A 22,427-nucleotide genomic window follows, 5' to 3' on the forward strand; every position below is an offset into this window, starting at 1 on the left:
CCATGTTTCTTTCTTTCCTTTTCTTTTTTCTTTCTTTCTTTCTTTTTTTTTTTTTGAGATGAAGTCTTGCCCTGTCACCTAGGCTGGAGTTCAATAGCACAATCTTGGCTCACTGCAACCTCCACCTCCCGGATTCATGCGATTCTCCTGCCTCAGCCTCCTGAATAGCTGGGATAACAGGAGTGCACCACCACACCCAGCTAATTTTTGTATTTTTAGTAGAGATGAGGTTTCGCCATGTTGGCCATATTGGTCTCAAACTCCTGACCTCAGGTAATCTGCCCGCCTTGGCCTCCCAAAGTACTGGGATTACAGGGATGAGCCACCACGCCCGGCCCCGTTAATTGGAACATGTTTCTGTTCACGTCTTCCACCCACAAATCTAATGCCTTTTCCATCTTAGCTAAGCGCTTATGCACTGTGGCTGTAACTTTTGCGGCTTGAGGGGTGATGGCAAAACTAGCACAAAATTCTTTTTCCTTCTTCACAGTTTCAAGGATAGAAGATTCATTCTTACCATAGATCTTGCAACCTCAGCATATGACTTTTCCTTCCTTCCTCAAGAAACTTTCCACCAAAAGGAAGCCCTGCATGGCTTCTCTTTGGCATATCTGCATTGCCAGCATCATTGCTTGCACGACGGGGCAATCATGAAGCAGAATACAACTGCTTGATCACAAGAACCGTGATACCACAACAGTTGATCTGATCATGGAGCTGGCTACGTAGTGACTAACGGGCAGGTAGTGTAGATGGTGTAGATAAACTGGATGAAGGGGTGATTCACGTCCCAGGCGGGACAGAGCAAGACAGCATGAGATTTCACCACTCTCGTCAGAATGGCACACAATTTAAAACTTATGAATTGTTTGTTTCTGGAGTTATATTTTCTGATAGAGGTTTACTGTGGGTAAAGGAAACTGCAGGAAGCAAAACTCTGGATAAGGGGGGCTACGGTCAGGAATAGTTCATACTCTAGCCCTACCCATCTCCCCACTGCCATCTGTACCCAGAGTCATTATGAAGACTTGAGAATTTTCAGAAAATATGACTTAGTTAAGTGGAAGGGAAGGAAGTGACAGAGAGAGACATCTTAGGCAAGAAGCTAGCATGGTATTTCCTCTAAAAGCAACCTTGTCATCCAGGATTCTGTGTAATTTTATCTTAAATTTCATTTTTAAATGATACAGATAAACTCTTTAAGAAGGATTCTCTGTTTAAAATGTACATACTTTGCTAAGTGTCCCAGAATCACTTACCACTGTTTAAATAGGTTTTAAGTCAGATTGCTTTCCTAACAAACACACTGCTTGGAAAAATGGAAAAGGTTGGTTTGTTTTTTGGTCTTTTGGGTTGTTGGTGGTGGTGCAATGAGAGAACGTGGCTTGGAGAAGGAGGAAGGAGAGGCTGTCTGGGAGGGGAGACGGTGGGGACCTCAGTGGAGAGTTCAGACCAGGATGAAAGCTCTGGGCTCCGGGGGCCTGTAAAGACAGCCGGCATCAAGTGAGCAGGAGGGGATGACACAAGGGTTCAAAGGCAAATAGAAACCCATTCAAAATATTGCATAGGGCCAGCCCTGCCTTCAGGAAAAAAGGGAAGGAAACTTTTCATCCTCTCCCTCCATGCCAAGGGGCCCTTGCTCCCAGAAGCCAGCACCCCGACTGGCAGGTGACCTCCCACTGCCTGTCACTCACACGGCTTCCTGCCTCTCCATCCTCATGACCATCACTCCTGCAGCACAGGCTCTGGTTACCTCTCAATGGGACTAGGTACAGCAAAGGCCTCCAAATCCATCTCTTCACCTCCATCCTGCCTTTCTTCAATCCCACTCCTCCTCTGCCCCGCTGCTTGAGTAATCTTAAAAACTCTGACCCTGTCACTCAACTGAAAAGCCATCAGTGAGTCACTTTCCTTGCAAAAGAAGTCAAAATTCCATAGTCTGAAACTAGAAGCAAGGGCTGAACATTTTGCTCAATAGACTTTGTGGATCTGTGGACAGACTTCAAAATTTCCTATATGAGGACCACTGTACATGTTATTTTTCTGTTCCAGAATGTCATCAGTTTCTGCAGGTGTTCCTGTGGAAGTCCTACGGAATAGTCAAATGCCACCCATCCATTGAACCCCTGCTGATCCCCAGAAGGAATCAGATCTCTTCTCTAGGTCAGTACTGCACATGGCTCCTTGAGGATTCATTATGCTGAAAAGGGGACTATGAAAAGTACAGAAATGGCTGGGTGCGGGGGCTCATACCTATAATCCCAGCACTTTGGGAGGCCGAGGCAGGCAGATTGCCTGAGCTCAGGAGTTCGAGATCAGCCTGGGCAACATGGTGAAACCCCATCTCTACTAAAATACAAAAAAAAAAAAAAAAAAAAATTAGCTGTGAGTGGCGGTGTGCGCCTGTAGTCCCAGCTACTTGGGAGGCTGAGGCAGGAGAATTGCATGAACCCGGGAGGTAGAGGTTGCAGTGAGCAGAGATCATGCCACTGCACTCCAGCCTGGGCAACAGTGAGACTCCATCCCCCCACTCCAAAAAAAAACAAAAAAACAAACAAAAAAAAAAACGAAAAAAGAAGAAGTACAGAAATAATCATAATTCATTATGGAATATAAAAAATGCCATGAGAGAAGAAACAAGACTGGGTCTGCCATCTCTGTATCCCCAAAGCACCCAGCACAGTGCTGAGTGTGGACGGAGATGTCAGGCTGGCCATCATCCAGCATTGATTCGTACAATGCCTTGGTTGTGGGCACCTGCAGGGTCATGTTATGAACTACTGCGGTTATATCTGGTATCAGCAGGAAGAGTGCTAGGAAGAATTCCAGATGTCTGCCCCAGGAGCTAAAGAGGAGGGGTAAGTGGGTGACACAAAGGCCACCTTTTTGCTACTCATAGCTTAAAAGATAATTCCACAGATATTTACTAAGTAGATATATTTGTTTCAAGGGGAAATAAATTTGAATATCCAAACAAAAGCTTTACCAACAAATTTTGGAAAACACCTGCCCATTAACAAACCGGGAGCTGACGTTCTGATTTTAAGTGCTAAAATGTGAGAAACAGGTAAGACTGGCAATCAGAGAAAGGAGAGACTACTGAAGGCGTGGAGGAGTTAGAAAGTCTCTGTCAGGAGGCCAGATGCGGTGGCTCATGCCTATAATCCCAGCACTTTGGGGGGCTGAGGCAGGTGGATCACTTGAGGTCAGGAATTAAAGACCAGCCTGGCCAACATGGTGAAACCCCATCTCTACTAAAAAATACAAAAATCACCCAGGCATGGTGGCAGGTGCCTGTAATCCCAGCTACTCGAGAGGCTGAGGCACGAGAATTGCTTGAAATCAGGAGGCTGAGACATGAGAATTGCTTAAACCCGGGAGGCAGAGGTTGCAGTGAGCCGAGATCATGCCACAGCACTCCAGCCTGGGTGACAGAGCGAGACTGTCTCAAAAACAACAACAATTAAAAAAAAAAATCAAGGCAAGCAAACAGTAACGGTAGGGGGTGGGGTGAGGAGTTTGTCCTAAATCGCTCCATTTCTTTGTGAAATTTCTGCCCTGGATTCCACAGGGGAACTTCTGACCTCTTGTATTTTGCTTTATTTCTCAGGCTGTGTGCTACCATGTTGCATAAGATGTGGCTAAAAAGAGGAAAATGTAAAAAAAAAAAAAAAAAAAAAAAAAAAAAATTCCAAATCTTCAATGCACATGAAGTCTTTAAGTAAGGTGGGGGTTTTTTCCCCCCGGCACCCAATGCCCATTTATCTAACTCATCTATGCACCGTCGAAGATCATTTTGTTGGCCAGGTGCAGTGGCTCACTCCTGTAATCCCAGCACTTTGGGAGGCTGAGGTGGGCAGATCACTTGAGGTTAGGAGTTCAAGACCAGCCTGGCCAACATGGTGAAACACTGTTTCTACTAAAAATACAAAAAATTAGCCAGGAATAGTGGTGTGCACCTATAGTCCCAGCTACTTGGGAGGCTGAGGCAGGAGAATCGCTTGAACCTGGGAGGCAGAGGTTGCAGTGAGCCGAGATCGCGCCACTGCACTCCAGCCTGGGTGACAGTGAGACTCTGTCTCAAAAAAAAAAAAAAGAAAAAAAAAAGATCATTTTGTCATTTGCCTATAATCCAGCACAATAACTGAAACTGAAACTAAGTGAGGATCTCCTGTTCCTCTTAAGAGTAAGATTCTGACAGTGCAGCAACATTATCTACATTACAGTCTCAGAAGACACATCTCAAGGATTTTTGTTACCTTAAAGGCTCAGCGAAGCTCATAAACAGAGTTATCCTGAGATACATGGTGCAAAAATGAGCCACGTTACCCTGTTCCCACTTCGTGTGGTTATTGCCATAATTTTGTCTATGGCAGAAGAAATTTTTATTTCAGTTTCATTTCTGAACAGCCATCTTCCTTTGAGTCTTAATATATTCTATTTTGGCTGGGCATGGTGGTGGCTCACGCCTGTAATCCCAGCACTTTGGGAGGTCAAGGCAGGCGGATCACGAGGTCAGGAGTTTGAGACCAGCTTGGTCAACATGGTGAAATCTTGTCTCCACTAAAAATACAAAAATTAGCTAGGCATGGAGGTGGAGGTTGCAGTGAGCTGAGATTGTGCCACTGTACTCCAGTCTGGGTGACAGAGGATGACTCTGTCTCAAAAAAAAAAAATTAAATTAAAAAATATATATATATGTGTGTATATATATATATTCTACTTTACATTTCAGCTTGTGGACCACAGACATAAACCCCTTAAGGACATATAAACTGAAATTAACCAAATAGGAGTGGTACAAATAAGAGGAAAATTTGGAACAGGGGTGAGAAGCCTTCTTGGAAGACTAATGAAATGCACAAAGACAGGAAGAAACTTACCTCCCGTGAGAAAGTCATTACATGACTTCTACATATTATGTTCATAAAAGAAATTAACTTGAGGGCCAAGAAACTTTATATATGCTCCAATGATTCATATTTTATTTTCATTGAAATCTGAAAGAATTTTTCAAATCCAAAGAACGATAATAAAGTTGATTGCATACTAAGGAAATTTTTTAAACTGTATTTCCTAATGCTCCATGCTATGATGTCAGTCTTTCTAGGCTGAGAAGCCATCAAGCACGCCTAACGTAGACATAAAACAAAACAATCTAAAACATGGTAAGACCTACATACATTCTACTATTTTCCTCCCACACCCCAAGGGATCATCTGGCTTCTCCTCTGGGTGTGCCTATTCTATTATGGAGACCACTGCTCTTTGAGGATCCATGTGAAATACAATATTTGCTTTTCTGGCTGGGAAACGTGGCTCACGCCTGCAATCCCAGTACTTTGGGAGGCTGAGACGGGAGGATTGCTTGAACCCAGGAGTTTGAGATCAGCCTAGAAAACATAGGGAGACCCCGTCTCTACAAAATATACAAAGAAATTAGCTGGGCATGGTGGCATGCAACTGTAATCCTAGCTACTCAGGAGGCTGAGGTGGGAGGATCTCTTGAGCCCAGGAAGTCAAGGCTGCAGTGAGCCATAATTGTGCCATTGCACTCCAGACTGGGCAACAGAGTGAGACCCTGTCTCAAAAAAAAAAAAAGCTTTTCTATGCAAATGACATGAGCTGTTTACCTAGAGAACTGCAAACTCCTTAGATAAAAATGCAGCAAGGCCAGGTAGCCAGTTGGAACAGGCCCCTGAGAGTGTGCCACAGGATTCAAACTTCAGCAGTTTTCCAGGCAATTCATCTCGCCCAAGTAATTACTCTTATCTCCTTTCTTCCTCCACCCACTTAAATAATCACTTCATCTTCTTAAATATAAAACCAAACCAAACAAAAACCACCCCCAAATGTAAATCTTATTTTCTCAGACCAGCAATCATTGCAGTCTTGTCTTTCCTATCTTGCTCTGGCAATCCGACATAAGGCATTGAGTTTCAAGCAACCTTTTATACGTCCTGTGCCAGCTGAAGTGTTGCTTAAGGAACGTCTAAGTGAACTGAGACCTACTTGGGAAGTCCCGGGCTGAGGTGGGGGAGAGAGAGAAGTTCAGTTTGGGGCAGTGGGGAGGAAATGCACAACTCAGGGAGCTGTGGATTGGCATGTGTGGCCGCCTGCTGCGGGTTTGTGCCGAGAATGAGGCAGTTTCTGCATCAGCAGCCCTGGTCTATATAACAGGAACTGGTGTCTGGGAAGGCAATGAGAACAATGATGTGCAAGCCAGTCTGTGCTCATGAGGATCCGCAGCAGGTTGGGGGATCTGTGCTTCTAAGTTTCCCACGAGCACCACAAACACCTTGGCCTCACTCCCTCTGTCCCTGAACTGCAGAAAATAGGGAGACAGTTGGGGGCCTAAAACCTCCCCTTGTCTCAACGCCGTGCACACAGAGGTCCCTGGGCATCGCCCAGCCCCTAGCTGGGAGACTCTTAGAAGCCTTGCCACTTTCACTTTTTATAATCTCACTGAGCTTCAGAATCACCAGAAACACAGACTCCTGGGCCCTACTCCACTCAGACCTGCCAAGGAGGCCTCTCCAGAGCACACATGAGCCGGATGCAGGAGTGTGGAAGCTCCCTGCGCCCATTCATGCTTTTGCATAAACAGTGATCCTTCTGCATTTCGGTACAGTCTGTGAACTCTTAGCACTGCATTCATCTCTTTGTCCTGGCTCTTTTTTTCCCCTCACAGCTGCCTTGAGCTATAATGTGACTTTTCCAGGGGAACAAGTTTGCTATCAGTGGAGCCCTGCGGTCTTCCCTCTCATTGTGGATCTTCCAGCTTATAAAATGCGAGGTTGGGACCAGTTACTCCCCAAGGTTCCCTGCAGTTCTAACACTTTATGGTTGTTTACCACAACCCACATCTCTGACACTCACAGTTCTGGGCTCTTTGCCCTGGTGCCTTTTTGGTCTTTTCACTTATATCCCACTTATTTCTTCACCAACTCCCCCTGGGATGTTTAATCCTTTGTTTTTGCTGCTGATTCATTAAAAAACCAAGTCCTAAATTCCCTCTAGCTGCTTGCAGGTTTCTAACCTTAACCAAACAAAAAGGAAGAAATCACTTATCTGTTAATGAGATGCTACCACAAATATCCTATTTTAAGGGAAGGAACACTGTGTTCTCCCATTGTTACACTTCAAAAAATGATGTCTAAATCACTGATATTCTTATCCCAGGGAGAAATTCCCAGAAGGGCGTAGCAGAGAGACTTTCTCTCATTTGGGGACAGAAACAAATGTCCACTATGTGCCAAGGCCATTTTAAACTATTTTTTTCTAATTTTTTTTTTTTTTTTTTGAGACACGGTCTGGCTCTGTCACTCAGGCTGGAGTGCAGTGGCACCCATCTCGGCTCACTGCCACGTCTGCCTCCGGGGTTCAAGCGATTCTTGTGCCTCAGTCTCCCTCGTAGATGGGATTACAGGCGTGAACCACCACACCTGGCTAATTTTTTTGTATTTTTAATAGAGATGGGGTTTTGCCGTATTGGCCAGGCTGATCTCGAACTCATGACCTCAAGTGATCCGCCTGCCTAGGCCTTCCAAAGTGCTGGGGTTACAGGTGTGAGCCACTGTGCCCGGCCCAGGCCATTTTAAATTCATGGTATGCTGGGGAAGACAGTGGAAGGCGACCAAAGCTTACGACGAGAGGTATGCAGGGGGCATTGCGGGATGGTGAGAGGGTACACCAACCATCCCCCATCTGCACATCTGTCCAACCATCCATGTATCTCCATACACACACAGTGACAGTGAGGACCTGGGAGATGCAAGTGAGCAAACCTGACAGGGGCCCTGCCCCCGTGGAGCCTCCAACTCATGGAGGATGACATTAAATGAGCTGTCACTTGAATAACAATGTCACTACGATCTGAGTTAAGGGCCAGGGAAGACAACATAGGGCACACTGCATGCTGGGGGCCCAGGCAGGTAGGATGTATGGCTCTGGGAAGACTTCCTGGAAGAGGTGAATCCTGAAGTTACATAAATAGCAAGTGGAAGTCCAAAGAGAAGGGCAGACTGTTCTTGACCCAGGTGCAGAGTGGGGAATCCATAAGCAGAGGCTGCTGTGATTGCCCTGGGCTCAGAGAGACTGTGAGCTCAGCCCACACTGCCCATAGAAGCAGCCTAAGTGGTAACCCTCTATCCTCAAGGCCTCAGAGGAAGAACATGCGCTCCCCATATATGCAGAGCTCCATGCTGGTGTCTTTCAGGATTAACAGTTCTACTCTGAAGATCTGCCTTCCAGTCAGACTCTGTGTCTTTCTGTTCTAATGTTAATCACAGGTTTACACCCTTGGTATTCATTGTTCTTTGTATTAGACTCTAAGTTCAATTTGCCAGAAAAAACCAGGTCAACCCCGAAACAAGAGAGAGTTTCCCATCTAGGATACCACGAATCAACCAAAAATGATACATTCAGATGCTGTAACAGAAGTCCTTACTGCCCGGCCACATTTGGAGACATTTAGAGCGGACATTTGATCAATTATTCAGTCCAAATAAAACACAAGAGGTCCTCTCCTTTCTTTCCACAGGCCTCATGTCTACACTCAAGGGTACTGGCTTTCAGGCTCCCATACCCCTGGCAGTTCCACCAACGAAGAATCAAACACCCATATCAGACTCACAGAATCGGAAGGTCCTGCTTTGCTCTTCTTTCCTTGTAAGAAACAGGTCCCTTATTCCTTCTAATTCCTTATTCCTGAATCGCCCAAAAGTTCTCCAAGATTTTTCCAAACTTGTGATTCCAAAAATGTTAGAACTGATTCGCTTGATGGCAAAGGAAGCCGGATACGGGTCTCCTGATTGATGTGCTAAACAAACTCTTCCGAGCTGAGCTTTACAATTGCAGATTTGGCAAAGACAACCATTACTTCCATTTTTTTTTCTTTGTTAAAATATAAAAAGGGAGACAGGCTCCAATCACTTAATAAGTATCACCCATTTCACACCCTATTATACTGAAACTCTTCCTCTTCTCTTCATTTTAAAGTTTCTCTCTCAGAAGGCTAGAAAATAGATTTTTCTCATGAAAAATCTCTTTCTTTTTCAAAGAAATTATTTACACTTGAGAAAGGACACATATCTTTTTTGAATAGCCAATAATCACAATGCATGTGCCACTCATTTTATTGGAGATCGTAAACATTTAAGTGACATGCCAGGTTCTCATTTAAAATATTGTCACTGCATGGCCAGGCGAGGTGGCTCACTTCTGTAATCCCAGCCATCTGGGAGGCCGAGGTGGGAGGATCACTTGAGGCCAGGAGTTTGAAACCAGGCTGGGCAACATAGCAACACCCCATCCCTACAAAAAAAGTACTTAAAAAATTAGCAGGATGTGGTGGTGTGCACCTGTACTCCCAGCTACTCAGGAGGCTGAGATGGGAGGACTGCTTGAGCCCAGGAGTTTGAGGTTACAGTGAGCTATGATCACACCACTGCACTTCAGCCTGGGTACCGCCAGAGCAAGACCCTGTCTCTAGAAAAAAAGAAATTGTCAGGCTAGGTGCGGTGGCTACCGACTGTAATCCCAGCACTTTGGGAGGCTGAGGCGGGCAGATCACCTGAGGTCAGGAGTTCAAGACCAGCCTGGCCAACATGGTGAAACCCTATCTCTACTAAAAATACAAAAATCAGCTGGGTGTGGTGGCAGGTGCCTGTAGTGCCAGCTACTCAGGAGGCTGAGGCAGGAGAATTGCTTGAACCCAGGAGGCGGAGGTTGCAGTGAACCGAGATTGTGCCACTACACTCCAGCCTGGGTGACAGAGTGAGACTCCGTCTCAAAAAAAAAACAAAAAAGAGAGAGATTGAGACTATCCTGGCCAACATGGTGGAACCCCATTCTCTACTAAAAATACAAAAATTAGGTGGGCATAGTGGCACGTGCCTATAGTCCCCAGGAGACTGAGGCGGAAGAATCGCTTAAACCCTGGAGGTGGAGGTTGCAGTGAGCAGAGATTGCGCCACTGCACTCCAGCCTGGTGACAGAGTGAGACTCCATCTCAAAAAAAAAAAAAAAAAAAAAGAAAGAAAAAGAAAAAAAGAAATTGTCATTGCAGAGCAGAAAATGAAGAGAGATTCGGAGAAGAACGGCCAATCAGGTAGAACAGTGCCATGGGTGGTATGGGGGAAGGGCTAGACTTTGATATTTCTGAGACCAAATTGGCAGTCTTTAATCTTGTGGTGGTGGTGACAGTGGGGGTGAGTCGTGGCAGACGGCGAGCCCTGTCACTGAAGCCAGACCCCACTGAGCTGACTGACAATTATGCAAATGATTGTGGGGTTTCACCATCCTGTTCCCATTCTCTTTTTCACTGGCTTCTACTCCTTAAACTTGATATTCACCATATGGTTTTATTCTAAGCATGGATGGAGCTTTCTGAGAGGAAAATCTCATTGCTCTTTATTGTAGCCATTAAAAATAAATCATAAGGGGACGCATGGCAGATCCTCAGCATTTGTATTGCATTTGCTCAGCTTAAGTGCTCGGAGCACACCACGACATACAGGTGCAAAAATAGTCCATGTCTGGCTAGAATTTGGCGGCAGGTTTCATCATCATCATCTGTGAACTAAAAGGCTTTTTGTAACTCAGGTGATTAAAACAGTACCACATTTCTTTAAGTGGTCCTTTCATTTTTAAAAACGCTGAAACAAAGAATCATAGATTGTGAACATATAACTAAAAAAGAAAGAACATTTTTTCAGTAGTTCAGCACCTTTATAAGGCACAGCAGGGCCGACCCTGGTAGACTGTGAAGCCTGGAAAATGTCCTCTCCTGGCTGCCCACACTTCCTGCCCCCTGCAGGGCTCTGTCTCAGGCCTGGTTCCCCTGGGCTGCAACGAGAGCTCAAGAGAGGGCTGAGAAATGATGGGTGTTGAGGCTTTGGTGATGGCCAGGCATGAAGCCCTGTTCCACCTCCTCCGTGAGTGCCTTGTGATGGGGGTGGAGCAGAAGGGGAGGGAGGCGGAGGTGGTGTCCCGTCTGGTGCACAAGGGAAGGAGAATTGTCAAAGTAGGATCAGTGCTGGTTTCTCCACCGAAGATAATGGGCTTAGGATCAGTGTATTAAGAGCTTCTGGTGGCATGACAGAGAAACCCAGAAATAGAGCCAGGACAACAGGTACAACGGTGGTGAAATACTGCCGAGAGGCTTAGCTTCCCCTTAAAGGCAACACAAAGCTTCCCAAATCTAGTGTGTTATGACAAAATGCATTGAAATTCCCTTGAAAAAACTACAGTAATAAACTCACAAAACAATGTGTGATTAATTGGTAAACTTTTCTAAAGATAATGTTTTTGGTGATGGTGGGAACTGGCCTATCCTACAAGTGTAAATTACTATAATCTCCCCAGAAAAAAACCTTTGACTAAGCAATTTTACTGCTATAAGCCATGTAAGGAAATGTCAAAAAAAAAAAAAAAAGATAACACAGAGAGATATAGGAGCAAAGATGTTCTATACGAAATTACATTAAAAAAATTTGAATACAAAATGTGAAGTACATTTGTGAAAAAAATTACGGCACTTTTATGTTAAGGAATATTAGCCATTATAAATCATGTTTCAGAAGACCCTTTAATGACATAGGGATACATTCATGATTATGTCATTAAGACCATAGCGTTTCATAAGCATGTTAATATAAGGTCAATTAAAAATACAAATATGCTCAAAGAAAAAAAATTAGAAAGCCACAGCAAAATGTTATAGATGGCTATCTTTGAATATAGAATTGTTGGTGATTTATCCTGTCTTTAGGATTTTTTTGGTCAAAAACATTTACATAGTAAAACATTACTTTTATACTCAGAAAAACTCATATGAATTACACATAATTTAAATTATATGTAGTCATTAGAATTATAATAAATTTATTTAAATTGTAAGTTTAAATAATAACTTAAATAAAAATACATTATATGACATGTAATATATTTAATATATGTGATAGGTTATTTATTAGAGCTTCATATACTAGTATTCAGTATATGAAGTTCGAATTAAATAATTCCTTGCAGTTTTTTTGCAAGAGAGTATGACTGAAGAAATTTTTTTGGGCCAGGTGTGGTGGCTCACGCTTGTAATCCTAGCACTTTGGGAGGCTGAGGCAGGTGGATTGCCTGAGCTCAGGAGTTCGAGATCAGCCTGGGCAACACAGTGAAACCTCGTCTCTACTAATGAAAATACAAAAAATTAGCCAAGCACGGTGGCGTGCGTCTGTAGTCCCAGCTACTCGGGAGGCTGAGGCAGGAGAATTGCTAGAACCCGGGAGACAGAGGTTGCAGCAAGCCAAGATCACACCACTGCACTACAGTCTGGGCGACAGAGCAAGACTCCGTCTCTAAAAAACAAACAAAAAATTTTTTTTTAAATATGTGTGTTTGTAAGCTCTCTACAAAGAGCTGTTATGCTCCATCAATGGCTTGGAGGCTCAGCAGAGGGGGTGCAGACGTGCTGCAGGGCTGTCCTCGCCGCAGACCCAGGGCTTGCTTAGCTTTCCACTGAAAGCTGGCTGAGATGTCTCCGGGCACAACTGCTGAGCAATGAGATCCTGCTCAGTAGGGATGAGCCCTCTAGACTGTGGGAACAGGAGGGGACGAGAGCAATGAGGAACCCCCTGGGCTGGAGAGTTGCTAGTGAAGGATATACAGTAAGGAAAGGTCAGAATGCTGGAGTTGTGCTGGAGCTGAAGTCTGCTGTTGTACCGCCACATCATTTCCCTTCTTGTAACCATGGAAAACAAGGAGCAGAGGGTAACTGCCGTGCCAGCACAGAGCACAGGGAGCCCCTATACTGCCATCCTTCAGAAAACGGTTATAATAAATCTAAAAGCTTATGATGTTTATGATGTGAATGGTACACCCTTACAAGTGACACCTTTGTGCAGTCCACAACCTGCACAACCATGCTTGGTAGCCCTAGGTTTCCAGGAACAAAAAGGAAGACGAAAAGCAACTTTTCCCCCTTTAAATATAGCTTACTGTGGTAAATGAGATACATCTTTCATCTTGTAAGGCCTTATTGTAAGCAAAGCTGATTTTCCAGTGCTTACCTATGCTGCCTAGGTTCAGGAGAGTGGGAAGGAGGAAGGGGCTCCAAGGGGCAGAGAGAGGGCGCCCACCCACCCCACAGCTGTTTAGATGGGGAACAAGGGCTAATAAGAGTTCACACTAAAAATGACACATCTTTCAGATTTGGGACGCAAAGAAGAGAACACAGAGCCTTATATTATTACTATTTTTTGAGACAGGGTCTTGCTCTGTAGCCCAGGTTGGAGAGCAGTGGCATGATCACAGCTCACTGCAGGCCTGACCTCTCAGGCTCAAGTGATCCTCCCGCCTCAGCCTCCTGAGTAGCTGGGACTACAGGCATGCCCCACCACACCTGGCTAATTTTTTTTTTTTTTGTATTTTTTGTAAAGATGGGGTTTCGCCATGTTGGCCAGGCTGGTCTCCGACTCCTGAGCTCGAGCAATCCACCCACCTTGGCCTCCCAAGGTGCTGGGATTACAGGCGTGAGCCACAGCACCTAGCCTTTTTGTGTTATTTTAACATTCCACTTTGAACCAGAAATCTCTCCATCCAAGTCTAAATTCACTAATAGTAGTTGTCAAACACGCTAGCAAGGCATAGCAGCAAAATCCTTGTATATATTATAAAGCATTCTAGAAATTAATATATGCACTGAACTCAATATCCATTTTTTGTTTTTTTTTTGAGAGGTTTTTGGAGAGGGAGTCTCGCTCTGTAGCCAAGGCTTGAGTGCAGTGGCGAGATCTCAGCTCACTGCAACCTCTGCCTCCTGGGCTCAAGACGATTCTCTTGCCTCAGCCTCCTGAGTAGCTGGAATTACAGGCCTGCACCACCATGCCTGGCTAATTTTTGTATTTTTAGTAGAGACTAAGTTTCATCATGTTGGCCAGGCTGGTCTTGAACTCCTGACCTCAGGTGATCCACCTGCCTCAGCCTCCAAAAGTGCTGGCATTACAGGTGTAAGCCACTGTGCCCAGCCCCCTGGGTTGCTTATCTTGTTTACCATTTCATTTTTTTCCTTAAAGGAAAAATATCACCCTCACAGATTTTTCTCAGAGATTCCGAGAAAAACATAGAAAGAATGCACTGGTGTCTTTTCCCATCATGGTCTCTATCATACTATCTCAAGCATTTATCCCCTAATCCTGGCGCCCAGGACTTCAGAAAAAAGTAATTCCAACAGAAAGCCAGGAGCACAGAGCCACTTACTGCTCTCTGGACAGAAGAGCTGGTTCCTTCGTCCTCTTCCCCGTCTGCCTCCTGGTCTTCGTTATCAGTCCAGGAGGACACATCTTCTACTGAGCTGGTCAGATCTGGCAAGCTCTTAGATGTTAACCTGAGGAGGTCCTCTGCGGAGTTTTCCTATGGGGACACAATTAAAGGCCCATCCATGAATTACTCCCCAGAACCAAGCAGTTCTTGAAGGCAACCTGGCACAGTCAAGCTACATGCTCCCAAACCAAAGACTACATGGAGTAAATGTTGTGTGTCTGCAAGGTTACCTCAAAGGCCAGGGGTGTGGACCCAATTTAAACCCAAACCCATTTTTCCCCCACAGAGAATGTATGATTCTTAGCTGTTTCTTTTTTTTCTTTTTCTTTTTCTTTTTTTTTTTTGAGACAGTCTTGCTCTGTTGCCCAGGCTGGAGCGCAGTGGTGTGATCTCAGCTCACTGCAACCTCCGCCTCCTGGGTTCAAGTGATTCTCCTGCATCAGCCTCCCAAGTAGCTGGGAATACAGGCACCCACCACCACACCTGGCATTGTATTTTTAATAGAGATGGGGTTTCACCGTGTTGGTCAGGCTGGTCTCAAACTGCTGACCTCAAGTGATCTACCTGCCTCAGCCTCCCAAAGTGCTGGGATTACAGGCGTGAGCCACCACACCCGGCCTTTAGCTCAGTGTTTCTATGGGCAATCCAAGCTCCCTGAATTTAAGATCCCTTTATAAAACAATCTTTTTTTTTTTTTAATAGACAAGGTCTCATTCTGTCACCCAGGCTGAGTGCAGTGGTGCAATCATAGCTCACTGCAACCTCAAACCTCTGGGCTCAAGTGGTCCTCCTGCCTCAGCCTCATGAGTAGCTGGAAGTACAGGGCATGCACCACCATGCCTGGCTAATTAAAATTTTTTATTTTGTAGACACAAGGTCTCACTATGTTGCCCAGGCTGGTCTCAAACTCCTGGGCTCAAGCCATTCTCCTGCCGTGGCTTCCCAAAGTGCTGGGATTACAGGAGTGAGTCACCACACCTGGCCCAAGATCCTCTGCTGGCCTCCCCTGGACTGCCTTCAGGATGCTGTCTAAAGAGGTCAGCATCTTTTTTTTATTGATTTTTTAATTTTAATTTTTATTTTTTTGAGACAGAGTCTCGCTCTGTTGCCCAGGCTGGAGTGCAGTGGCACAATCTCAGCTCACCACAACCTCTACCTCCCCAGTTCAAGTGATTCTCCCACCTCAACTCCCAAGTAGCTGAGACTACAGGCACACGCCACCATGCCTGGCTAATTTTTGTATTTCCAGTAGAGACGGGGTTTTCACTATGTTGGCCAGGCTGGTCTCGAACTCCTGACCTCGTGATCTGCCTGCCTTGGCCTCCCAAAGTGCTGAGACTACAGGCATGAGCCACCGAGCCCGGCTAGATCAGCATCTTTTAGAGCTGCTTCTGCCCCACTCTCCAAACTCATCCCCCTCCTCCAGTCTCCCCACCAACCCACTCTGATGCCACACTGCCTTCCAAACCCTTTGGACTCTTCCTTGCCCACTGCCTTTTCCGCCATCAGCTCCCTCTGCTGGGATCACCCTTCCTTTCACGACTGAGGCCCACGCGGGCAAGGCTTGAACACCTCTCCTTCCGAAAGCCCACCTGGGTCATCTCAGGAGCCACTCCATTTGCCTCTCCTTTCTTCTCTAAAGTCTTTGACTACTGCTTTCATCCCCTTGCAGTGTGTCTACTTGTATATCTCCCCTGCATGTCTGAGAATTGCTCCCACCTAACACCATTTCCATTCACTGCTGTGTCCCCAGGCCTAGCCCAGAGCTCACATATCCATGATCTCCTCCTTCCTGCTCCTGTGCTCATTTCCCCAGCATATGGTCATTAGAAAGAGATTCAACTGGCTGGGCGCAGTGGCTCATGCCTGTAATCCTACACTTGGGAGGCCCAGGCGGGTGGATCACCTGAGATCAGGAGTTCAAGACCAGCCTGGCCAACATGGTGAAACCCCGTCCGTCTCTACTAAAAATACAAAAATTAGCCAGGTGTGGTGGGTGGGCAACTGTAATCCCAGCTACTTGGGGGACTGAGGCACAAGAATCCCTCGAACCCGGAAGGCGGAGGTTGCAGTGAGCTGAGACTGTAGCCTGGGCAACAACAGCAAAACTCCATCCAAAAAAAAGAAAAAAAAAAAAGAAACAAAAGAGATTAGATTGTTGAATCAAAATGTCAGATAAGGTCTTTTTCAATGAAGGCAGTCCTTGAACAACTTTTAAAGGTCAACAAAAATACATGGAATAAGACTCCATTTATTTATTTATTTATTTATTTATTATTATTATTTTATAGAGATGGGGTCTCGCTATGTTGTTGTTGTTGTTGTTATTATTATTATTATTATTATTATTATTATTTTATAGAGATGGGGTCTCGCTATGTTGACCAGGCTGGTCTTGAACTCCTGGCCTCAAGTGGTCCTCCCATCTCAGCCTCCTGAAGTGTTGGGATTACAGGCATGAGGGACCGCGCCTGGCCCAGACTCCATTTGGATAAGATTCTGAAGGGGCATCGCCAACACACAGCCCTTTGATCTTATGTACAGGTAAGGCTAGAGTAGGTTGTAAGACGCAGGTGAGATCATGAAGGCCTTGCTGCAAATGTGGACCACACAGGAGCCAGAGCCCTCCGGGGAAATGCCGCAGCACAAGAAGGCCAGGGGGCCAGGGAGGGGGCTGGGGCTCTAGAGCGAATCCATGGCTCTAGAAAGAGCAAGAAGAGCTACCTATTCTCTCAGTCCTTTGCGTTGGCCATTTCCACAAGGAAGGAAACACACAGAACGTCTTAATCATATTTAATCACATTGCGTGATGGTTAACAGAAAAGAGGACCAAAAAATAAATGAATGAAACCCATCTTAAACAATGGATGTTACTAAATATTAGCAAGCTGGCATCTAGCGACAGTGATGTCTGTTACTAGTTTCACGTTGGTTCCACCTTCAAAGTACCTGAAGATAATTTGGATCAGTAATTGTGAATCCTATATTGTTAGGCCTTATCTAAGGAAAGGGAAAAAAAATTGAGTTCAGTCCTCTTCTGTGATGTCAATTCTACTTCTGCTAGATTAACCGAAAAGAGTGTTTTTTGTTTTTTTTTTTAAATCCCAACTGTGAAGTAAAGGCCTAGCAGATACAGGATAGACTACTCTGTGACCATTAAAAATGGTGCTGGGGCTGGGTGTAGTGGCTCATACCCGTAATCCCAGCACTTTGGGAGGCTGTGGCGGGTGGATCAGTTGAGGCCAAGAGGTTAAGACCAGCATGGCAGGCCGGGCGCGGTGGCTCAAGCCTGTAATCCCAGCACTTTGGGAGGCCAAAGCGGGTGGATCATGAGGTCAGGAGATCGAGACCATCCTAGCTAACACAGTGAAACCCCGTCTCTACTAAAAAATACAAAAAAAATTAGCCGGGCGTGGTGGCGGGCGCCTGTAGTCCCTGCTACTCAGGAGGCTGAGGCAGGAGAACGGCGTGAACCTGGGAGGCGGAGCTTGTAGTGAGCTGAGATGGCGCCACTGCCCTCCAGCCTGGGAGACAGAGCGAGACTCCGTCTCAAAAAAAAAAAAAAAAAAAGACCAGCATGGCTAACATAGTGAAATCCCGTCTCTACTAAAAATATAAACATTAGCCAGATGCGGTGGCACGTGCCTATGGTCCCAGCTACTCAGGAGGCTGAGGCAGAATACCTTGAACCTAGGAGGCGGAGGTCGCAGTGAGCCAAGATTGTACCACCGCACTCCAGTCTGGGTGACAGAGCGAGACTCTGTCTCAGGAAAAAAAAAAAAAAAAGGTGTTGAGCCTGGCAGTGGTTCATGCCTGTAATCCCAGTACCTTGGGAGGCCTAGGTAGGCAGATCACTTGAGGGCAGGAGTTTGAGACCAGCCTGAGCAACACAGAGAGAGATTGCCTCTACAAAAAATTGTTTAAATCTGTCTCAAACAAACGAACAGTAGCCATGTATGGTGGCACGTGTCTGTAGTCCCAGTTACTTGGGATGCTAAGATGGGAGGATCACTTGAGCCTCAGGTTTCAGGCTGCAGAGAGCTGTATGATTACACCACTCAATTCCAGCCTGGGCAAAAATGCAAGACCCTGTCTCAAAAAAAAAAAAAAAAAAATTGTACTTCCTAACATGGAAAGATTCTTACAGTATGCTACTCAGTGAAAAAGCAGGTTAAAGTAATATGTAATAACTATATTAATAATGTATGTAATAATAAGCTAAAGGTAATAAACTGTGATAACCATAAGGCAAACATTTATCCAGTTCTTGCTATAACCAGCTACACTGCTCAGGGCCCTTGATATCTTTTTTTTTTTTTTGAAGTGGAGTCTCACTCTGTCACCCAGGCTGGAGTGCAGTGGCGCGATCTCAGCTCACTGCAACCTCTGCCTCCTGGGTTCAAGCGATTCTCCTGCCTCAGCCTCCCTAGTAGCTGGGATTACAGGTGCACGCCACCATGCCTGGCTAATTTTTGTGTTTTTAGTAGAGACAGGGTTTCACCATGTTGGGCAGGCTGGTCTCGAATCCCGACCTCAAGTGATCTGCCCACCTTGGCCTCCCAAATTGCTGGGATTACAGGTGTGAGCCACTGCACCTGCCCCCTTGATATCTCATTTAATTCTCCTAACATCATCCTCATGAGGTAGTTACTGATTCTCACTGTACAGGGAAGAAAACGGAGAATTAGGAGAGGTAACAACTTGGCCAGGACATGCAGCTTTTAAAGGGCTGTGCTCGATTTAAGTCCAGGTGGGACTGCCTCCAGGGTATATATGCCGTTTCCTTGTATTTGACTCCATTTTACAGAAAACATGTATGTACATGTTGCACACACATACAGATGTTCCCAGCTGGAAGGACACTCCAGTTAATGAATAGTAAGTACTATTGGTGGTATTATGAGAATTTCATCATCTTCTTCTTCTCTGTTTTTTTTTTGGGTTGTCTACATTTGATACAATACATATATATTACTTGTTAATAAAAACCAAGAGTGAAAAAAGCAAAAAAGTGAGCAAGAGATCTGTACTGATATATGTTGCTTCCAGGCATATCAAAACTAACTTGTATATTCTGAGTTTATTCATTCAATAAAAACTTCCTAAGCTCCTACTATAAGCAAACAATTTATTTGTGTGGAAACATAAGGCATCCTCTCCACAAGAAAGTAACTGCTGTATTTCCAAAACAATGCCTTAAAGTTTTGCAACAAGGTGACTATTATCCATAATAAGAATAGTTTACATTTTTGTTATTCTTTATATTCAGCAAGTCAAAAGCTCTCCCCTCCCTCTTCAAGTGTGAAGACAGCAAGGAAGCTTGTGGATTACTTGCTCTTGTTGGATAAAGAAGAGAAACATGTCAAGAGGCACATGAAGGCTGCTATCTTTTTTCTCCTATGTGGATGAGGACCTTGGATGGTGTAGATGAAGTTTAGGAGCAGCAGGCAGCTGCTGTAGCAGTTTAGTGCCTAATTGTAAAATGGAGTGTATTGGAAGAAGAGAAAGGCCTCACTCTTCTGAGGCCTGGGTCAGCTTTAGCACTTCAGCTCAGTACAGATGCCCAAGGGCCAATGGATTGAGAACTTGGATGGACACCCATCCTTTGGTTCTGGAATGCTACTCAGCCCCACGAGGACCCAAGCAAGCGTCCCTAAAAGTCAAAGCCTCTAGCAGGAACACATTATCTTTTTCTAATACCATTGGCTCTAGTGTTCTTTATATTTTATTTGCATAAAGGCAGCTTGGTGCACGAGAAGCAGCTTGAACTCTGAAGTCTGGTGGACTCAGGCTAAAACCTGATTCTGGTTTCTACTGCTGTGTGACCTCAGGGCAAGTTAATTAACCACTGGGATTTGTTTGTTTTTGTTTTTTGAGACAGGGTCTTGCTCTGTCACCCAGGCTGGAGTGTAGTGGCATGGCCACGGCTCACTGCAGCCTTGACCTGCTAAACTCAAGCAATCTTCTTGCTTCAGCCTCCCAAGTAGCACGGATTACAGGTGTGTGCTACCATGCATGGCTAATTTTTTGTTTTTTATTTTTGTAGAGAAGAGGTGTCACTATTTTGCCCAGGGTGGTTTTGAACTCCTAGACTCAAGCAGTCCTCCTCCTTAGCCCCCCAAATTGCTGGGATTACAGGCATGAGCCACCATGCCCAGTCCAACCACTTGGAACTTAATACCATTCACTGAATAAAAAGAACTAAAACCACCTGGCACCCTGTGGGCACCTGGTACATGCAGCGTGCTTTCTTCCTTTAAGTCGGTGTGTCTCACAGGGAGCAGGCATCATCGAGGAACCAGTTTTCCAAGTTTTCAAAACCCCTTCATTATTTGCTTTACCCATAAGTGGCCCCCCACCTTTTTTTTTTTTTAATCTTATGTTTTGTGTTTCTGGATAATGGCTTGACAAAGAAAAGCCATCCCCTTCCCCATTTTCCAAACTAGCAGGAGAGGCTGGATGCAGTGGCTCATGCCTGCAATCCCAGCACTTTGGGAGGCCAAGGTGGGTGGATCACCTGAGGTCAGGAGTTTAAGACCAGCCTGGCCAACACGGCGAAACCCTGTCTCTACTAAAAGTACGAAAATTAGCCAGACGTGGTGGTGGGCACCTGTAATCCCAGCTACTTGGGAGGCTGAGGCAGGAGAATCGCTTGAACTCGGGACGCAGAGGTTGCAGTAAGCCAGGATCACATCATTGCACTCCAGCCTGGGTGACAGGAGTGAGACTCTGTCTCAAAAAACAAAAAACAAAAACAAAAACAAAAAAACTAACAAGAGAAGGAAGTCAGCACAAGAAATGCAGGTTTAGCAGTACATGGTAGAATGCTCGTGCAGAAACCCATGTTCTTCAGCACACGATTTTGAGGTGGGCTGTGCAAATGAAACACGCGTTCTCTGCAGACACATGCCTCTGTGTGTGTGTGTGCATATGTGTGGTGTTTGTTTATGATGTGGTGTGTGTGTAGTGTGGTGTGTGGGGGGTGGGTGTGTGTTGGGGGGAGTGTGTAGGGGTGTGTGGAGGAGTGTGTGTGTGTGGCGTGTGTGGGTGTGTGTGTGGTGTGTGTGTGGTGTGGTGTGTGGTGTGTGTGTGGTGGGTGTGTGTGTGGTGGGGGGTGTGTGTGTGGGGTGTGTGTGGGGTGTTTGGTGTGGTGTGTGTGTGGCATGTGTGTGTGGCGTGTGTGGTGTGTGTGAGGTATATGTTGGTGTGTGGGTGTGTGATATGTGTGTGTGGTGTGTGTAGTGTGTGTGTGTGGTGTGTGTGGTATGTGGTGTGTGGTGTGTTTGTGTTGGTGGTGTGTGGTGTGTGGTGTGTGTGGTGTGTGTGTGGCGTGTGTGTGTGGAGTGTATGTTGGTGTGTGGGTGTGTGATGTGTGTGTGGTGTGTGTAGTGTGTGTGATATGCATGTGGTATGTGGTGTGTGTGTTGGTGTGTGTGGTGTGTGTGTTGGTGTGTGTGGTGTGTGTGTGGTGTATGTAGTATGTGTGGTGTGTGTGTTGGTGTATGTGGTCTGTGTGTGTGGTGTGTGTGTTGGTGTGTGGTGTGTGTTGGTGGTGTGTGTTGGTGTGTGTGGTTGTGTGGTTGTGTGTTGGTGTGTGTTGGTGTGTGTAGTGTGTGGTGTGTGGCGTGTGTGTGTGGTGGGGTGTGTGGGGTGTGTGTGTTGGTGTGTGTGTGGTGTGTGTAGTGTGTAGTGTGTGTGGTGTGTGTGGTGTGTGGGGGGTGTGTGTGTTGGTGTGTGGGGTGTGTGTGTTGGTGGGGTGTGGGTTGGTGTGTGTGTGGTGTGTGTGTGTGGTATGTGGGGTGTGTGTGTTGGTGTGTGTGGTGTGTGTTGGTGTGTGTGTGTGGTGTGTGTGTGGTGTGTGTGTGTGTGTGGTATGTGTGGGGGGTGTGTGTGTGTATAAGACCCAAAGATGCTTTCAGGCTCCCACTTCATCTGGCAAAATAATGAACTAGTTTCTCCTTCTCTTGCAGCATTTCCCTCCTGGTGGAATTCACCAGCTGACAGAATCCCGGGGTTTGTTCTGCTGCCCCATTTCCAGCGAGGGGCTACAGACAGCCCACAGGCAGACGCTCTGGGTGAAGACATGCAGGGAGCGCGATGGACTCAAG

At 45.7% G+C, this 22,427-nt stretch overlaps 1 protein-coding gene across 11 annotated transcripts in view; it reads right to left on the bottom strand.

The window, feature by feature from the left end:
* The window catches only part of PDZD2 (PDZ domain containing 2), a 472,210-nt gene that overhangs the window by 85,859 nt on the left and 363,924 nt on the right, over positions 1 to 22,427 (bottom strand). For all 11 annotated transcript variants that reach the window (XM_054685117.2, XM_016953479.4, XM_054685114.2 and 8 more), the window contains one exon: positions 14,257 to 14,409. In XM_054685117.2, the coding sequence (XP_054541092.2) occupies positions 14,257 to 14,409 (153 nt within the window). The remainder of the gene's footprint in view (positions 1 to 14,256; positions 14,410 to 22,427) is intronic.

This window comes from Pan troglodytes, chromosome 4 (genome assembly GCF_028858775.2).
Source record: "Pan troglodytes isolate AG18354 chromosome 4, NHGRI_mPanTro3-v2.0_pri, whole genome shotgun sequence".
Lineage (NCBI taxonomy): Eukaryota > Metazoa > Chordata > Mammalia > Primates > Hominidae > Pan > Pan troglodytes.